At 44.3% G+C, this 18,228-nt stretch overlaps 1 protein-coding gene across 1 annotated transcript; it reads right to left on the bottom strand.

The window, feature by feature from the left end:
• Positions 1-2,284: 2,284 nt before the first annotated feature.
• Pfdn1 (prefoldin subunit 1) lies at positions 2,285-17,894 on the bottom strand. Its single transcript, XM_089581322.1, has 4 exons — positions 17,749-17,894; positions 17,415-17,581; positions 10,581-10,665; positions 2,285-2,670 (listed from the first exon to the last, which is right to left on the bottom strand). The coding sequence occupies exons 1-4, from the start codon at positions 17,782-17,784 to the stop codon at positions 2,584-2,586; spliced, it is 375 nt and encodes a 124-aa protein (XP_089437448.1). The 5' UTR covers positions 17,785-17,894; the 3' UTR covers positions 2,285-2,583.
• Positions 17,895-18,228: the final 334 nt, after the last annotated feature.

Genomic DNA, 18,228 nt, shown 5'->3' with positions numbered 1-18,228 from the left:
TATAGTACTGGATATACCAGTGGAAATATATTCTGCTGCTGCGAGCCTTGGTGCACAGAGATGAGTTCAAACACTAATGACAAGTCGTGTAATAATTCAATCATAGTCAGCAAGGTTGAACATCATTGTCACCTTTACATGATGCCATACACTCTGCGAGACGAGGACCTATTTAAGCAAAGCTTACAAAGCTAGGCCTCAAACTGTTATTGCCAGTGCATCTGACATCATCAAAAGTGCACACAAGCAATTCATGCCCATGGCCTTCAGCACAGTGACAAGCACATGCTGCTGAGCTATATCAGCTGTGTAGCAGGAGCTTTTAGTGTTCATTCGAGAGACCAAAAAACTTTTGGTTACAAAATGATTGCTTACTGTAAAAGGTAAGGTAAAATGGCTGTAAACGTTGTGAAACATCGAATATAGACAATCAATGATGCATTTATCCTTTTCCTAAAAAACCATTAGTCACATTACAAGCATAAATGCCTATCTCGGGAAAGAAAAGGTTTGAAGTTTAGTTATTCAATGCCTGCACTACAAAGGCAGAACTTTGCCAAGAAAAGAGACCTGAAGCACCCCGAAATGCAGGAAAAAGGAATAAAGTAGAAATGCAGGCAGTCCCATGTAGCACCACGCAGTGATTCAAGAGAGTGGTAGTATCCCACATGTGCGACTCACTCATTCTACAACTCGCCCCTTGCACAGCACGTTTAAAAGTGAAATCTGCTTCTGCATGAAGCCTGCATTGCCTTCGTCGCATGTGCAGATGTCACAAGCTAAGCTTGTTCAATGCAAGTTGAAAGTTCTGAAATGCCATGTAGGAGAGATCGGTGCTCAGAAAAACTGCACAGGTGCCATGTACCCGAATTAGCAGCTGCATGTCCACTAAATGATGCAAGATATGTGTGAACAGTTTTCGATGAGAGGGAACAGTGTCATAAAATACCTGATTGAAGTTCCAGTTGACAGAGAGGCCACTACAGAACAGAAATATTTGGTGCGAATATGAAGCTTTACTGGAGCCGCCGCAGTGGCTTAGTGGTTACGGTACTCGGCTAATGACCCAAAAGACATGGGTTCAATGCCAACCGCGGTAACTGCATTTCGATGGAGGCAGAATGCGAGACCCATGTACTGTGCAATGTTTGCAAGCGTTAAGAACCTCATGTGGTCGAAATTTTTGCAGCCCTCCACTACAATGTCCCTAATAGCCTGAGTAGCTCTGGGATGTTAAACCCCGTAAACAAACCAAACCAAAAAATTACAGCAAGTACAAACACATAGCCTTTTTTTTTCCTACTATCCCTATGCTCAGCACCCTACAGACAAAGCAAAAAGAACTCTTGCACACAGCACTGCTCTCCTCTGCGATGTAATACTTCTGCTACACTATTTGCTGTTCGGTACTTGGTGTCAATGGCCAGACAAACAATTTCTGCACAAGTGTTTCATACCTTTAGAAGAAGGAACCTATCAAATGCTTAAGGAACCATGCCAAACATACAGATGCTTCAGGCACTTCACCTGCAATGCCTTTTATTTTCATGACAGACAAAAAAATTGGGGGACTCTTGAGCTTTGCCTTTAAAAGCAGAACATGGAAGCCTTATCGATCCCATTCGCATCGCCTGTTCAAATGCCTAATTCCTAACTAGCACACTCATTGTCACTCATGTACTCGTCAGTATATACGTCTCCAAGGTGCTTCACTAAGCTAAAGACCGCAATGCACTCACTCGGTCCACCTTTATTCTGAACCAATGAGCCTTCGTGGCCTATGTGTAGCGTGCCCACCTTGCAATCTAAAGGTCCTTCGTTTGATTCCCACCCAAACCTAAGTTAACACAATTTTCTTTTCAGCTCAATTTTAGTCATTCTTTGCCTCCATCGAGATTTTTCGCTCATGGCCAAAGATTCCAACAACGACGATGGTGCCGACACTGACACCGGCTTTTCTGCGACACGTGACCACAACACTATCGTGCTAAAATGCAAAGGACCGGATTAACCGCCTACACTGTCACCAAGTCTGCAAAAGCAAGTTTCTTCCTTTAACACATGGATTTGATTTTTCTTAAAACAGAGATACCTGGTAAAACACATTCATCCAAGACACCACCACTAAAATTGATTGAATAACATAGGTTTGCCAACTACAAGTTAAAATTCCAATTAAAAACCATTCTGTTCCAAGGGTACCCCAGAGCTAAATCATTGTAAGTGCTAGCAATAAAGTCAGGCAGAGGTGCTGGCATAAAAAACCTGCATCAGACTGAAAGCATTCAAGTTTCCAACCAAATGTTTATTAATAAAATCGAGGCTAATTCACAACGTACAAAAATGATTATTTTTAGACGGTTTACTGTAAAACAACGCAACCACGGGAAAGGCTTAAACTTTCTCAAACAGGGTGAGTCTATAAAAAGTCCTTCCCAAGTATTCACAACAAACAACCAGTCCAAGTCTTTGCGCATCACATCTTCAGTGCCCATCCTTTGAATGATCCCAGATGTGGTGACATTTCACTCAGTAGCATAAATAGTAACTGCTGCATGTTAAGTACATAAAATTGTGTCCATGTCAGTGCATGCTCTGCTTTTGAACAATCATCTCCCTAAGGTTGTTCTCAGACTCCTTGAGACTCTTTTCCAGATAGGCCTTGTTGTTCTGAAAACAGTCAGAAAGAGTGGGCCTTTCATTTACCCACTTGGAAGCGAACATTTCAGGACAGGTCACTGAACAAACTAAGCAAAAAGAAGTACAATACAGAACAGTGAAAGTGCTGAGAATATTAACAAGTACATGATTTTCAATACATCAAGAGTATGTGATAAAAATATAAGCACAGCTGTGGACAGAATACAGACCATGCTATGGCGGTCAAATTCTTCTTACATGTTAACTAGAGAAAATTTATAAGTATTTGATAATCACGCAAGTAAATGCCATTCAGTGCTGCTACTGCCAAACCGTGATTTGGAGCAATTTCTGGAGCAGTTATAGAGCTCTCGTGGAGCGCTGTGGAGCAGCGAAATCGGCATTTAGGAGCAGTTTGGAGCAGCTGTGCTCCATTTCTAGATGTGGCTTGCCTATCACACTGTATTTTGAAACAGGTAATTACAACGCGAAGAAACTGAATTCTGGCTAAAATCTAGCTGCCTCAAGGGAATGCCTCGTCTGGGGTACTTTGGAAGAATCGTGCAAAAAGTCTTACATAGACTTGTACTCGTGAATACAGCTGACAGCAAGAATTCTGAGGCTTGCATGTTTATTTGCAGAGCATGTGTTCTCATTAAAACAATGTTCTCAGCCAGCATTCCCATGTGTAAGGGACAGCAAAGTACATACCAGTGCAGAGTGCAGGAAGCATTTTTAAACTCATTCATTACACACTAGGATAGAAGCCCAGTAGTACAGCAGCACCCAGTTGTTATGTTACAAGTGCTGCATTTTCCTGGCTACTAAGTTCTTGCAAGCTGGTTTCACTGCAGCTTCCATAGATTTCTATACAATACAAACCCAGCTGTTATGCCGTAGTTGAGGCAGCATTCCTCCATGACATGTCATGACTGCCACCGTCATGATTGCCACCCAGCACGTGCATATGCCACAAGTTCCAGAAGCCATTTTAAATTTGCCATGCCTTGACTTCACAAGTATCGACCGCAGTGAGCACTACAGAGGCTGCACATGCCTCAAGACACGTTTAGCATGTGAGCACGGCCCAAATGCAGCACACTAGCCACAGCAGGTCCAACCTAAAATATCGGAATCAACTTATGAAAAATCCCAGTTCATACAAACATTTTTTGAGGTTTCAAAACTTGCAACGCTAATTTAAAGGGACACTGAGGAGAAATTGAAGTTGGCTTGTATCGACAGAATACCAGCTCCTGATTACAAAAACGCCACTCATACTGACAACAAAGCTCTTGTAACGTAGAAAAGAGCAACAACCTAAATACAGGTATCGCCGCCACAGGCCAAACTCGCAAGTACAAGCGTGATGACGGCATAGGACAAAACAGTGTTCTTAGAACCAATAGTCCTAGCTACACCAGGAACCGAGAAACCATGCATCACTGAGGCGCAGCCAATGCATGCGCAAATCTCCCTGACGTCGCCAGATGGCACCACGTGCCCGGCTGCTACGCGCGCTCCTGAAGCATCGGGACAAATCAGCGCCTGTTTTCCGGCGGTAGGCGGGCTCCCGGTATCCCGCTAGCGGTAACAAGGTACACGGTATGCTAAAGGTGTCTATTTGCGAGAACTTCGTTGACGACTTCGAGAACGAGATCCATCGTAATGCTGGCAAAACGCCAGTGCAAACGTAATCGAAGCGACTGTAGCGACGGCCGCAATAGCCGATAGATGCCTTCAACATGCGGCCGGCGGTAGCTTTCTTTTCGGCTGCTGCTAGGCCGCACTGCTGGCAGCCAGAAATCACGGAGTCTGCGTTACGTCATGTTTCACGTCTCTTAGTCCTCTGTCGTCATAGACGAATCCCAAGTTTGAATCAGAGCGGCGGGAAAAACTTTTTCAACTTCGAATCCAAATTTCTTAGAAATAAATGCATCTTTCGCTGCCGGCCAAGTGGCAACAAAGCCATGACATGCCGAACTATCGGATTTTACTATAAAAAAAATATTAATAGTGCTCTCCTCAGTGTCCCTTTAAGCAAGCAATCTGAACAGCTAACACGCTGCTGACGAGACAATCCGCCGACTCTGGTTGCGGCCTCTACGACCTTCTATGCGGCTGAATGCCACACGGGTCCAGCACCATTGCTCATCCAGAATATACTCCAAGTAACTCGAATATACTTTCAGCAATCCCAAGATTTACCATGCAAGTTCTACCGGCGCATTCGTGAAGTGGTGCAGCAATGTGCATAAAATGGCACAGTACACAAGTTTCGCTAAATCCGGACCTAAAACCAAGCACAGCACTTTGGGCAACACATTCTTCATTGAACTCTTGGATGCGCCAGGTGGCGTCATGCTGACGGCAGTGAGCTACATTTAGGGTGATCTCTGCCGGAGAGCAGCATAGAGGTTTGCCAGTCATTGTATTATATCAAAAGATCTGCACGAATGTGTTAAGCAAGACGTTTATTAACCAAAACTCTGGTGACCAGCATTGACAGAATTTCTCGCTCGGTTTTCCCATTTTATTTGCTTTCAATACATACAAGTTAATGGGCCACTAAATTGGACTATTTCTAGCTGCCCGAAAGACTTCATTTTCTTTACCTGGGAATGTTAATATGGCAACGGGTGCCCAGCAACAGGTCCTGCCAGGCGCATCCCCTCTCTAGGCCTGTCTAAAATACCTGGTATTATCATCATTGTCCAAGACCTTCATTTTAACACACTTTGATACAGTTTTGGTTACTTTTATCAGGATGGGGCAACAAATATAGTTTGGTGAAGAATGGCATTGTTGGCACAGGAGTGGAAGCCCTGTGCCATTTGTGCGCTTGTGCATGAAGACAGCACACTTTTCTATTTCAATTTTGCAACAAAAGGAAAGAGTTGGAACGCCAGGCGTGGTCAATATTATTCTGTCCGCAACTGTACAAATGTACTATCAAACCTGTTACAGTCCCTGAACATAATTTGATAGTAAATGGGAGAACAGTCATGAAAGAAAAGGCTTCTGTACCAAAAATGTGAGCAGAAGCTTGCACAGGTCTAATACAAAAATGAACTAGCGGCATACACCTTAGTTTTAGTGCAATAATAAGAATGACTACTGTTGGTTTTCATACCAGAATAATTAGTCACTGAATAAGGCCAATCAGTATTAGCCAAAAAAGAAAAAAACTGGTCTATGAGTAGTTTTATCACATTATTAAAGGTGCACTGAAGAGGAATCTGAACTCATCTTTTTGCCGCGAGAAATCGATCTACATGTTCTGAGCATTCTTAGAAACTTCGATTTATTGCCCTGTGTGGCTGATTTTCCTAATTAAATCGAATTAACGTCCGCGGCTCCCGCCTTTTTTTTTTTTAATTCTCCCTCGTATGGTGGGCGGAGTCGACCAACGCGTGGAGTGCCTTTCACCCAGTCCCGTGGCGGCTTGCCGCTCTGCCATCGGCGGAGTAATACATAGTAGTCCGTAGAAGCAAATAGCCCGCGCGTATTTTTATTTCTGCGGGCTTATTTTGCGGCTATATTATCTGCGAATGAAACTGTTTATTCACGGAAACCTAAAAAACAAAATAAAGCGAAAGCAAAGCCTCCACGGAGCTGGCTGCAAGGCACTCCACACGTTGGTTGACTCCGCCCACCGTACGAGGGAGAATTAAAAAAAAAAAGGCGGGAGCCGGACGTTAATTCGATTTAATTAGGAAAATCAGCCACACAGGGCAATAAATCGAAGTTTCTAAGAATGCTCAGAACGTGTAGATCGAGTTCCCGCGGCAAAAAGACGAGTTCAAACTCCTCTTCAGTGCACCTTTAAGTCACCTGTAACAGGCCAATTAGATTAACACAAGTGGAGCTATTTATTTCATTAGTCTGGAGAGAAATCTACAGAAACTAGAAGTATAGATAATAGAGGAAGAGATATTTGAGGAAATAGAGGAAGTAATGTACCACTGTGCAAGTACATCTGCCACTCCATGGTTCTTTTTGATGTTCAGGATGTTCAGGCAGTAAGCATGCTTTTCAAAAACGTGATTACCCTCGCTGTTGTGGCTCAGCTAATTGGGGCCATTTCTTGTGCAATTCAAAAACAACGCGCTTGCGGGAGGGTGCACAGCGCCGTCAATCAAATCGTGACACTCCATGACGCACGTACGTGATATTCTTTGCCCTGCCCGTGCTGGAGCAGCGAAGTGGCGAGGAATGAGGAGCACTGCAGCATGAGTAGGGCTATTGTGCGCTAGAATATGCATAGTATGTGCATCATGGAGTGTCACAATTTGACATCACTTTGTGCCCTCCCACAAGTGCGCAGTTCTCGAACTGCGCAACAAATGACCCAAATTAGCTGAACCACAGTGGCGAGAGTAACCATATTTTCGAAATTCTAAAAACTGATATGGCTATTACTAACGGCTGCTACAAATCTCTACTTGCAATCAGGTGTCTATCGGTAATATAGTCAAAAAGTTAACTATTAGAATTTGGTTTTTCACTTTACAAGTTAACATGATTCACCTGTTTGTTTTTATTTCCACCGACAGTGGAATTACTATGCGCAAAAAGCTACTTTTACCTACTTTTAAAAATTAGTGCCCTGCTTCCCTGAAACATCTAGTGTGCGTGCGTGTGCGAGTGCGTGAATGAGTGAGTGTGTGCATGCGTGTAACAGTTTTTAAGCTGGTTATGGCACTCAGCTGCTGACCCGAAAGACACGGGTTTGATCCCAGCCGCGGTGGTCGAATTTTCATGGAGGTGAAAATTTTGAGTCCCGCGCACTGTGCGATGTCAATGCCCATTAAACCCCCATAAACTAAATTAAACAGTTTGCATGTGAAGTCGTTTGACACTTATTAATTGGTAACAAAAACTTCGCAATTCCCTGACATGCTTCACAAATTAACCGCACTACATTCAAAGCTTATTCAACATTCTGCAAACCCAACTGAACATTCAGCTGGGATGAGTCTAAGTACAAAATAACTGGATGCAGCACTTTTTGAAATACTAGTACACTTCAATTATTGTAAGAAGAGGCACAATGATATCAATGCATGATTACATAAAGTTCTGAAATTTAACATGGTCTCCCCTGGCTGTGCCCACCTAAACTACAAGTCAACAAACTGCTAACTTGCAGCCTCAGATTATTTGATGCCCATGTAAGGCAAATGGACAACTTTGTGCAAAAGTTTAGGCCTCCCAAGTGAAAGCGTCATACTTCCATTGACCCTTCAGCACATCCTTTTAATGACAACAGCAGCAGAATTCCTCACTGCCCCGATAAAAAAAAAATATAACAGGTCAACAATTAAGGGTCTGTGAACTGTCCTATAACATGTAGCAGTGGAGCGAACTCTAGCACAGATCCCCTGAAACACTGCAGGGCACAACCAGTAGCTGAAGCCAGAGCCCGTAGGTGGCACCACTACCTGCTAACTTTCCGAAACTGGCATTTACAATGTGATAGCTAAAATTTTGAACGTAATTCCTACTTTAAGTTCTTTTCTTGTTTAGGGGCAGAAATTTCATTAATTTCAAACTGTTTGCACCATAAAATACTAACGTATTTTACTATTCTACAACTGGACACTAAAGAGCAAAACTACACCACATTGGCGGATTTCTCTATACAGAAAACATTGTTCCCAGTTTCAGCTGGGCCCCACTCTGCCACCTGCTAGCCGTCCTGATTAGCACAGTTGGTACAGCAACTGCTCCAGACAGGCAGTGGGCTCACGTATGCGCCCTGATAAGAATGAATTTTTCATCAACAGCTGAGACATTGAGAAACCTGTATAGCCTTCCTCTGTAGTCATATGACTGCACTCAAGTCAATACTAATGAGTAGGGCCCGGAAATTTAGGCATTTGCCTAAACATGCCTATAAATGCCTAAACGGGGGATTTCTGCACTTGCCTGCCTTTTTGTCATTTTTTAGGAAATACACCTATTTAACCGCACTTTTTGCCTATAAATGCCTAAATCCGGCACTTCGGTCCTCGGTGCCGTTTTTCAATTTTGAGACATTTGTCTATGTAAGGTGAAAGGCGCGGCCGATGCACGCACAAAAGGCGCGGGTCTCGCCAAACGTTTTTCTCGAATTGTAACTTGACCGCAGTGTAACGAAGTGTTTATCTCGAAGCGTAGCAAGAGGCGAGTTTGGAGAGAGACCTGACATACATTAGTGCAAACTTCTCAACATTGACGGAAAGGGTGACAAAGTTAGAAAAGGCTGGACTCGCAACAGATGAATCGTTGAAGGTAGTGGCAGAAGTACCAGCGGCACTTCGGTGACTGGAAGGAAAGGGTGCTACTGCTTCTACGAAGATGCAACAATTGGTAGAAAAAAAATAGATGCCTAGAAACAATTTCCCAAATCACAAACTTTCTACGCGGAGACGATACGGCCACATAACCTGAAGGCCTAAGCCTTTATCAACTCATGTTTTAGGTCCGCGCCACTAAGTTCTTGTGATGTCAAAGAAGCCTTTTAAAGTACAAAGCTGTGCTTAGCGAAAACCGAAGGCGCTTCAAGTTCGAAAACCTGAGAATGCACTTTATTGCTTCAGTTGAGGACTCAGTACGCTCCATGCTTGACTTACAAATCTTGCACTTATGAATAAAGAGTATTATTCAAAGCGCCTATTTTTGCTTTATAGCGCCTATTTCAATATTTTTTAGAGCCTAGATGCCTGCCTATTTCGGGGTTCTTTAGCGCCTAAATTTCCGGGCCCTACTAATGAGTAATTACTCCCTTGATAACTACTGCTTTTTGTGTCTAGTGCCAGTACCTATGCCATGTGAGCACAAATTAAAACTTACCAGTTTTAATTAGGTGACAGTACAGTGTTGTGTGTACTACTATCTTTTGTGAAGTGCTTGCATTCCTAAAAGCTACTAGGGCCGCCACGGTGGCTCAGTGGTTATGGCGCTCGGCTGTTGACCCAAAAGATACAGGTTCAATCCTGGCCACAGCAGTCGCATTTCAATAGAGGCTAAATGCTACCAGCCTGTGTACTGTGTGATGCCAGTGCACGTCACAGAACCCAAGGTTGTCGAAACTATCCAGAGCCCTCCACTACAGCGTGCCTCATAGCCTAAAAGCTGGCTAAAAGCTGGCAGTGCTATGTACACTCCTAACAGAAAACTCGAGGCAATACTCGTGCTGTAATGTTACTTCACAGTCCCACAGACGCTGGTGCATGCTGTTGAGTGCCCTGGGTGCTTCAGCAATTTGGAACATACTATAATGCCAGAACTACACTAACACTTTTTAACATTTGGGATAAGCAAAGAAAAAAAATATTTCTATGCCACCCACGTAGCACATAGCGACAGAATGTCTGACCAATGCAGGTTTGGTTTACAGGAGTTTAACATCCCACAGCAACTAAGGCGATAAGGGACGCCGTAGTGAAGGGCTCCGGAAATTTCGACCACCAGGGGTTCTTCAACGTGCACTGACATTGCACAGTACATGGGCCTCTAGAATTTCGCCTCCATCGAAATTCGGCTGCTGCGGCCGGGATCAAATGTCTTTCGGGCCAACAGCCGAGCGCCGTAACCACTGAGCCACCGCGGCGGGCGTCTGGCCAATACAGTCATCAATAACCTAACACTTAATAATTTTCGCATTATACTTTTCTAAGAATAATAAAAAAAAATTTACCAGATTTCTACTACATTCTTGAACTATTAGATGTCAAGCAAACACGCCATCAGCTCTCTTATCACTTCCACTGGGGTGTATAAAGCATAAAGTGTAAGGATTCAGAATACAAGTCTCCATTTTGTAAAAATTATGCGCAGATCTTTAAGCAAGTTGTGTTTTCCTCATAGAAGCGAAAGACAAGCAAAAGCCTACTGCATCTCTCATTAAGAGAGCAACTATGCTGGTATCAACAAGTTAGCTTGCTTCAACCTACCTCAAGACTCTTGATCTTTTCATTGCAGGACTTCATCTTCACATCTAAAGAGCTCATGATCTCCTCGAAATCGGCTGCCATGAACCTGCAATAATGAATGGAGTAATAAAATTGATGTTGGCATATTTATTGCAAGCACAAGGTCAAAAAAATTTGCTGTATTGTGGTGTGGTCCTCTCTGGGACAAAATGTTTTGTTCCCTCAACACCTCCAGAAAACAAAGATTCCAATAATCACTTGCAAGCTTTGTTTACCACTTATTTCTTCGAAAATAAAAAAAGAGAGCACAGGTCTTCATTTTGCTGAAGCCTACTAATGCAGAAAAGCAATGTGGTGATATTTCGCAGAGAGAAAGTGCAAACGTTACCTTTTCTTTTTTTTTCTCCCTTTCCATTTCACCCCTTCATTAATCCTTTTAACATGAAATAATCCAGGTGCCCACCCACTGCAAGACTGCTACTGCGCCTTTCCTTTTAAGTTATAGCCCCTACACATAGTTACACATACATACAGAGCATCCACGAGGTATTTCTGCATCTAACAACATATTCTGACCGCATCACGCACCCATCAACAACGAAGATTGCACAAGGCACAAACTGCTTGCCACAGGGCAATCACTTGATCATGGAAAAGAACTATGCATGGCCAACGGGAGCCACATACTGCACAATGCTGCAGTGTGGGCACCGAGTTCCTTAAGTTATATCTAAACGAAGGCTCCCACGCCTGGCAGCAGTATGGTACAGCATCTTGGCATGCACATCCAAAACTACTGCCACCTGCAGCAATACCACAGCACCATGAAACTGCATCTGGGGAGCGAAAGAGTGTAGTTGTCATCCATACCTCGGCACCATGAGAGGTGGCTCAACCACACTCACACAACACGGCCACTCGCACTCACATCCACTCACTCACACTCACAACCATTCACTCACACTCATGTCCACCCACATTCACCACTCACTCATACTCGCACTCATATCCATTAGCATTCCCAACTACTCACTCACACTCATGACCACTCACACAACTACTAACTCACACTCACGTCCACTCATACCGCAACCATTCACTCGCATTCATGTTCACTCATTGTTTCCTTGTTTGCTGACAACAGGAGAGATGAGAGATTTACTGCCGCGGCCAAATACGCTCATGGCTCCCCTGGCATTGCCTGGGTTGCACAGATGTGGTGGAGAGTCGCCAGGATTCTGTCGGGTACTTTGGCCAATTTTCGCAGTTTTGATGCTTGAAGGTAGTGTCACTTATCATGCATCTTCCACGTCCTGAACCAATGTTACGCACGTGTGCTCCAGCACTTACTGCTGAGAGGAGGAGTGCCTGTTTAGCATCAGCTGAGATGCTTAGCCATGTTTCTGAATGGTGCATGCAGGGTGACCCAGCTAACTTGGACCAAGATATTGAAAAAACCTAAGCGTTCTTCAGAACTGAAATTGCGTGGATATTGTTAGGGTTTACCTAAAGTTACAGAACCATTTTTTTTTGCTCATCCTACTTGAATAATTAGTCGAGATAAATAAATTAACTTTTTAAATATAGCTTGAAACGTTCAGGCGTCAATAGGAAAGTTGTGGAGCTCCACAAATATTGTACAACCCTGGCACTTCCAATGAGATAGACTTAGCGTGGCCATTTTTATTCAAGAAAAACGAAAGCCCTTGGAGTTTAAAAAACACCCCGTGACAGCGCGCTCCGTGCGCCCGAATGCACAGCGGTTACAGCGCTCTGATCCGTGCTTTGTAAGAAACATCACTCGCTTCGCGCCTTTCGTGCTGTCCACACACACACAGACACAGCTTCGCATTGTGCTTGGTTCCAAGATAAGCATCAGTGGGTTCGGGCACCATTTTAAAGAAAGTGCGGCTCCCGTTTCTGTGGCAATAATTGCGCTCTCACGTTAGTAGAATGCATGCGGAGGAACAATGACAATCTCATGAGTTCGAATTTGGTAGCAAGACACCAACAAGCAAAGACACATTATAACAAACTTGATACCGTCATGTAAATTACGCTGAAAAACGGGAGCCACGCTTTCTTTCAACTGCCGCCCGAACCCACTGGCGCTTATCTTGGAACCAAGCACAACGCAAAGCTCTGTCTTGGACAGCACGAAAGGCGCGCGAAGCGAGTGATGTTTCTTACAAAGCATGGATCATAGCGCTGTAACTGCGGTGCATTCGGGCGCACGGAGTGCGCTGTCACATGGTATTTTTTAAATTCCACGGGCTCTTGTTTTTCCTGAATAAAAACAGCCACGCTAAGTCTATCTTGTTGGAAGAGCCTTGGTTGGACAATATTTGAGGAGCTCCAAAACTTTCCTATTGACGCCTGAGCGTTTCAAGCTATATTTAAAAAGTTAATTTATTTATCTCAACTAATTATTGAAGTAGGTCCAGCAGAAAAATGGTACTATAACTTTAGATAAACCCTACCAACATCCACACGATTTCAGTTCTGAAAAACGCTTACGTTTTGTCAATATCTTGGCCCAAGTTAGCTGGGACGCCCTGTATAGGCATGTGCAGAGTTCTCCATCAGGGGGAGCCCAGTTTAACCTCCTTCCACCTTTAACCTCCTTTCACCTAGGGCCCTATGGTCAAATCGGTGCGCAAAGATGATGAATGATTATAAAGATTTATTTCAATTTGATGGAATTGAAAACTATACAAAATCTTATTCAGCAGTAGCTTTTACTTTCATGTGTAACATCAGCAGAGGAAGGCAATCCCTGCGCCGCTGAGGTATCAATGTAACAACACTCTTCAGAAGGAATTTTCATTCTTTCTTAACCGCAGGAAATATGACAAATCTGTATTTTGTTAACTGTAAAAAAGAACCTGAAAATGAAAAGATTGCCTCAAAGTGACCCGGCACGTAAACAGTTCTTGGAATGCAACAGCATGGGTCCTTGGCAGCCAGTGTCATCAAAAAACCTGCATGGCCATCACACTGTACTCTAAACAATGATGGAACAAGGTCTGATAGAGTAAAGGTATGGGGAAGACTTGGCACCCCCTTAGATGACTTGAGGAGAGCTCTACAATGCAAAGACCAAGGAATAGAAAAAGCCTAAGCGCCAGCTGCAGGACTCGAGATCCCAACTCACACTAGTTATTACCGAGAAGCGGACAGTCGTTCCAGCAGCAAGAATTGGAACTCTGCGTATATGGTACCGAGCGGTGTAGGAGGCGTGACAAGAGACATCTACCTTTCTAGCAGCAGCAATGCAAAATCCCATCAAAGGACCTGACACAACTAATAGCCGCTAATTGCAAGCGCAAAGGGCCTGCGCCTATGCCAACAGTGAACTAGTAAGGCTAACAGCAACGAAAGATTGCCACTCCCGCGCAGGTGGAATCCTCTGCTTCGGTCGTCCAAAGACATCAGCATTATGACTTATGCTGCCTTGAGTACCCTCGGCGGTGAATATTTACTTCCCTCAGCTGTCAACAACATGAAAATAACTAAGCGGATACCGTGGTTGCAAAACACATGCGACAAACTTCACTGTTGCATCCACCCACCACTCACATCCGCTCACAACTTACGTCCACTCACAGCCACTCATCACTCATGTCCACTGACCACTCATCTCTACTCACACTCACACAAACATCCACTCACTCGCACTCATCTCCACTCACACGCACTCACTCACTCTCATGACCACCCATGCTCACATCCACTCACAATCACTCACAGCACAGAAGTGAGTGTGAGTAAGGTGATATGAGTGCACTCAAGAGTGAGTGCGCTGACCTATGTTGTCGACAAACTTTGCTGTTGCTTCCACCTGCCATTCAAATCCGCTCGCCACTCACGTCCACTCACCACTCATCTCTACTCACACTCATCTCTACTCACACAGACATCCACCCACTCACACTCACGCACACATCCACTCACACGCACGTCCACTCACTTGCACTCACACTCATCTCCACTCACATGCACTCATTCACACTCATGACCACCCACACTCACATCGACTCACACTCACAATCACTCACACACGGACGTGAGTCTGAGTGAGGCAATATGAGTGCACTCATGAGTGAGTGTGCCGACCTATGTTGTCATCACCCTAGCTGGCATGAGGCACACGTGCATCAAGACGCCTTAGCTGCAAAACAATGGGCAAGCTCAGATTCTGAACGCGATTGTAGAAAATGTGAGACGGGAGGCTAAGACCACATCATGGAATGGCAGCACAAAAGACTAAACACGCAGAAGTAGACACAGGGCATGCACTGTCCTGTGTCTACTGTGATGGCAGTGCAAAAGTCGTGCTGTTGTCTTTCGTGCTGCTGTTCCACAATGTATTACCAACTCGCCTGGTTTCCAATCCTATTGAGCCAAGAGTGCATTCCTGCATTAATAGTGTTTACAGACATCCTTGAGAGTATAGAGAATTGGCAAGTGTTCTGAACTCTTGAGCATACATTTATACCAAAAATGAAGCAGAAAAACAGGAAACCTGGTATGAAACTATTCTGGTTCCATTTCTGAGTCATCTTTGAACATACGGACCACGGAACAGGCACTTTCTTTCGTCCAATTATCATCGCAGCATATCATGCTATGTGCTCACGGGAAACTATTTTTTTTTTTTGCTCAACAACGCCACATGTACTCCCACTAAGCAAATTTATGCTGCCCTTACTGCAAAAAAAAAAAAGGAGTGCACTAAAAGCCACACCTTGTCTCACACAATGCAAAGCTTACTTTGTACATGCTGCATTGCATGGTATGCTACACTACTAAAGATGTTAAAGAAAAAACATTTTTTTAACAAACAGATGTTAAAAAAAGATACTGGCATTCTCAGCCCCTCGCTAATCCCAGAAAATGCGCAACCCCTTAAACAACTCGAGCTCCCGAGACTTGGTAGGTTTCTCACCTACGTACTAATTATGGCAAGCAAATGTTATGCCACTGGCTGCCCAGTTTAATGAGTGACCTTTCCAGATGTAATATCAATCCACTTGTTCCACAAGAAATCTGTATGAAGTGTTTTTGCGCTCATGACTGTACGGTTGTACTTGCACTTATTTTTTTCCTTCCTTACTTTTTTTTCATGCATTTGTGCATATTTTAAAATTGTTATATGAATCTGCCTTTGGTTTTTCATTCTTCTTTCTCATTTTTGTTTAACAAGCTTCCCTCCTGCCCTGCTGCTGCCACTGTGAACAGAACTTGGGGCCAGTCAAGCTGCCTTCTTTGCAGCTTTTTCTCCTTGTTTTCCACCACAACCGTGTACCTCCTTGTTTGTGGAAACAAATCAAAATCAAATCATATTAACTGTGCGAGAGCCATGGCAGCATCACAAGCCTTGCAAAACCAAGATGTTACCGTCTCCGTCCATTAACTAATGTGACGACAGTAGAGAAAAATATTTAACGCAGACTGCTTAAAGGAAAACACATGAGGTGCAAAGCACATGCTGCCAGTTTACAATGAGATTTTGAATTTTAATGGCATAAGGGCAACTCTGACCAAGCAGTGCCATGTGCCATGGTACAAGGTATTTTCTTTACACAAGGTAAGGTCAGGGACCCATTTCCCAAGAATTTCACCTCAGAGAAGCCAGGCACCAGGCCAGGGGAACGCTTGTCCCTACTATATCATAGGAGTGTACCCAGCAACACTGGGGATCGAACCCCGCAGCTCCCGCATGCGAGGTAGCTGAAACCACTAGGCCACTGCTGCAGCCCACATGCTGGCAGGTGGTAGCCCGCTCCCTTTCACACCTTTGAAGTAAAGCTCCCCTCATCGGTCACCTTACAACAAGGCATAATGGAATGAGTGTTCAGACCTTGAGTGAAGACTACATTTTGAGCACCGCCAGTAACGCTGGCCCACTGACTAAGTGGCACATCTGGCAGTGGTATCATGGTGGCATCAATGTGCTGCACATATAGGGCTGCCACCAGTTGCCAAATGAGCAAGCTTAACTTTTATGCTACGTCCTCCTCCAGTATGGCACCACTAAATGGCAGCAGGGCACATCATGCAAAAATTATAACAACAAAGTATCAGTTAAACTAAACTTTGTTGAATACAAGCTTTGCCTTGCACTTTAATGGAAGAGCATCAACATCAAGAAAACATCATAAAAAGGCACTGCTGGATAAAACTATTATGATAAAAAATTGATACCATGCAAAAAGCATGAGGCCAAGATACAAATATGCTACCAGGGTGCCAAGTCTGCATATCTTCTCCTGACCTCATATGCCCTCATCACAGTAATTTTACAGCATTGACCAAATGGGCACTGTGGAAGTGTTTTGGAATCCTTTTCTCGAACACTGGGCTAGCTTTCTCATGGTACAAATACCATTTCGATCACCCGTGTACACCTTACCGAGGTCGCCAATAGACAATCCACAGTCTGGTTAAACTGCAAAAAGCGCTGGGGTGTCCCCGCAGAAAAGCACTATTCGGCTACATTTGTGCGGGAATGAGACCGTGCCGGTACAGGATGATGAATTTCTTGCGGCAAGTCCGGCTCGGGTCTCTTTTCAAATGAGCAAAGCTGCCCTCTTTCTTCTAGTGCAGCACTGACTTTCAACTGCTCCCTACTCGCCACAATGGTGCTCGCAGTGCGGCGGCAGCGTGCAGCAAGGCGTGGTGCACCGATTTTCATCTGGTGCACCAATTTTCCGCGTTACCACCGATGTGCGTGCATATCTGAAGTGGCAAGCTGGTACAACTGAATAGCGCGCATGGTCCGTACACACACTTCAAATAAAGACACCGTCTTGCAACCTGATTCAAAATGCAGATATGAAAGGGCACACCTACATTCGTCCGACAGACTGATACATTTTGGTGCCCTCCGGAGCCTCAGAGATCACTTCGCCTGTGCAATAGGCGTGCCTGACCGCCTTCCTGAGGCTTTCGATCTGCATGTCGGCTAATCGCAGACGCCTCGTTGTGTCGATCATTTTCATCTGCAGTTCTTGAAAAGCCTGCGAATGACACATGGTTCCGGCACATTCGACACAGGCAAGATATCACAAGAAACAACGTATGTTTTATTGAGCCCAGTCACTTCTTGTTATAATGTTGAGTTATCAAGTGACCTCATGACATAAGAATGGGCAACATATTAGGAAAAATAGCTTTACTGTCCTACCTTTTTCAGCTCCATGTCTACCGGAGTGGCGGCCATTTCGCTAATGCAGCTAGCGATGCGCTTCTGCAGACTGGTCGAGCGCAACTTATGGGGATAACTGCATCGTCTACTACGCAAATGTCTTTAACGGAGCCACCGAAACGTCGCCAAAGGACGAATATTTCATTTTTGTTTGTAAAAAGTGCATTGATAGAAGGCGGCAGAGAGGATGGGCCATCTGCTTGGCGCTTCGCAGTTGTACAGATACACCGCCGTAGAACCGTACATTTGCACTCGATTTGGCGGTCTTGCGGCGGGAAAGGGAGCAAGATTTGACTGCCGCTTTGCGTGTGTATTTATTATTTTTTTATTTCAATGCCATACAGGTACAGGTAGACAAATTGAAATAGAAGAAGACAGAAAAGCTAGATAAAGCAATAACAAAAACAAAAATGCCAGGACGAAGACAGAAACAGAAATGTGACGCACACGCACCGGAAG

Source organism: Amblyomma mixtum, chromosome 3, assembly GCF_055824585.1.
Source record: "Amblyomma mixtum isolate Tamu chromosome 3, ASM5582458v1, whole genome shotgun sequence".
Classification (NCBI taxonomy): domain Eukaryota; kingdom Metazoa; phylum Arthropoda; class Arachnida; order Ixodida; family Ixodidae; genus Amblyomma; species Amblyomma mixtum.
The sequence above is the reverse complement of the archived record's forward strand: the minus strand, read 5'-3'. Positions and strand labels throughout refer to the sequence as shown.

Bases quoted from the DNA above. Each gene is read 5' to 3' on its own strand.
- Pfdn1 (XM_089581322.1), bottom strand. From the start codon at position 17,784: ATGGCCGCCACTCCGGTAGACATGGAGCTGAAAAAG. The intron at 10,666-17,414 runs GTAGGTGTGCCC...TCATTATTGCAG, and splicing joins TATCAGTCTGTCGGACGAAT to GTTCATGGCAGCCGATTTCG. The intron at 2,671-10,580 runs GTAGGTTGAAGC...GACTGTTTTCAG, and splicing joins AAAAGATCAAGAGTCTTGAG to AACAACAAGGCCTATCTGGA.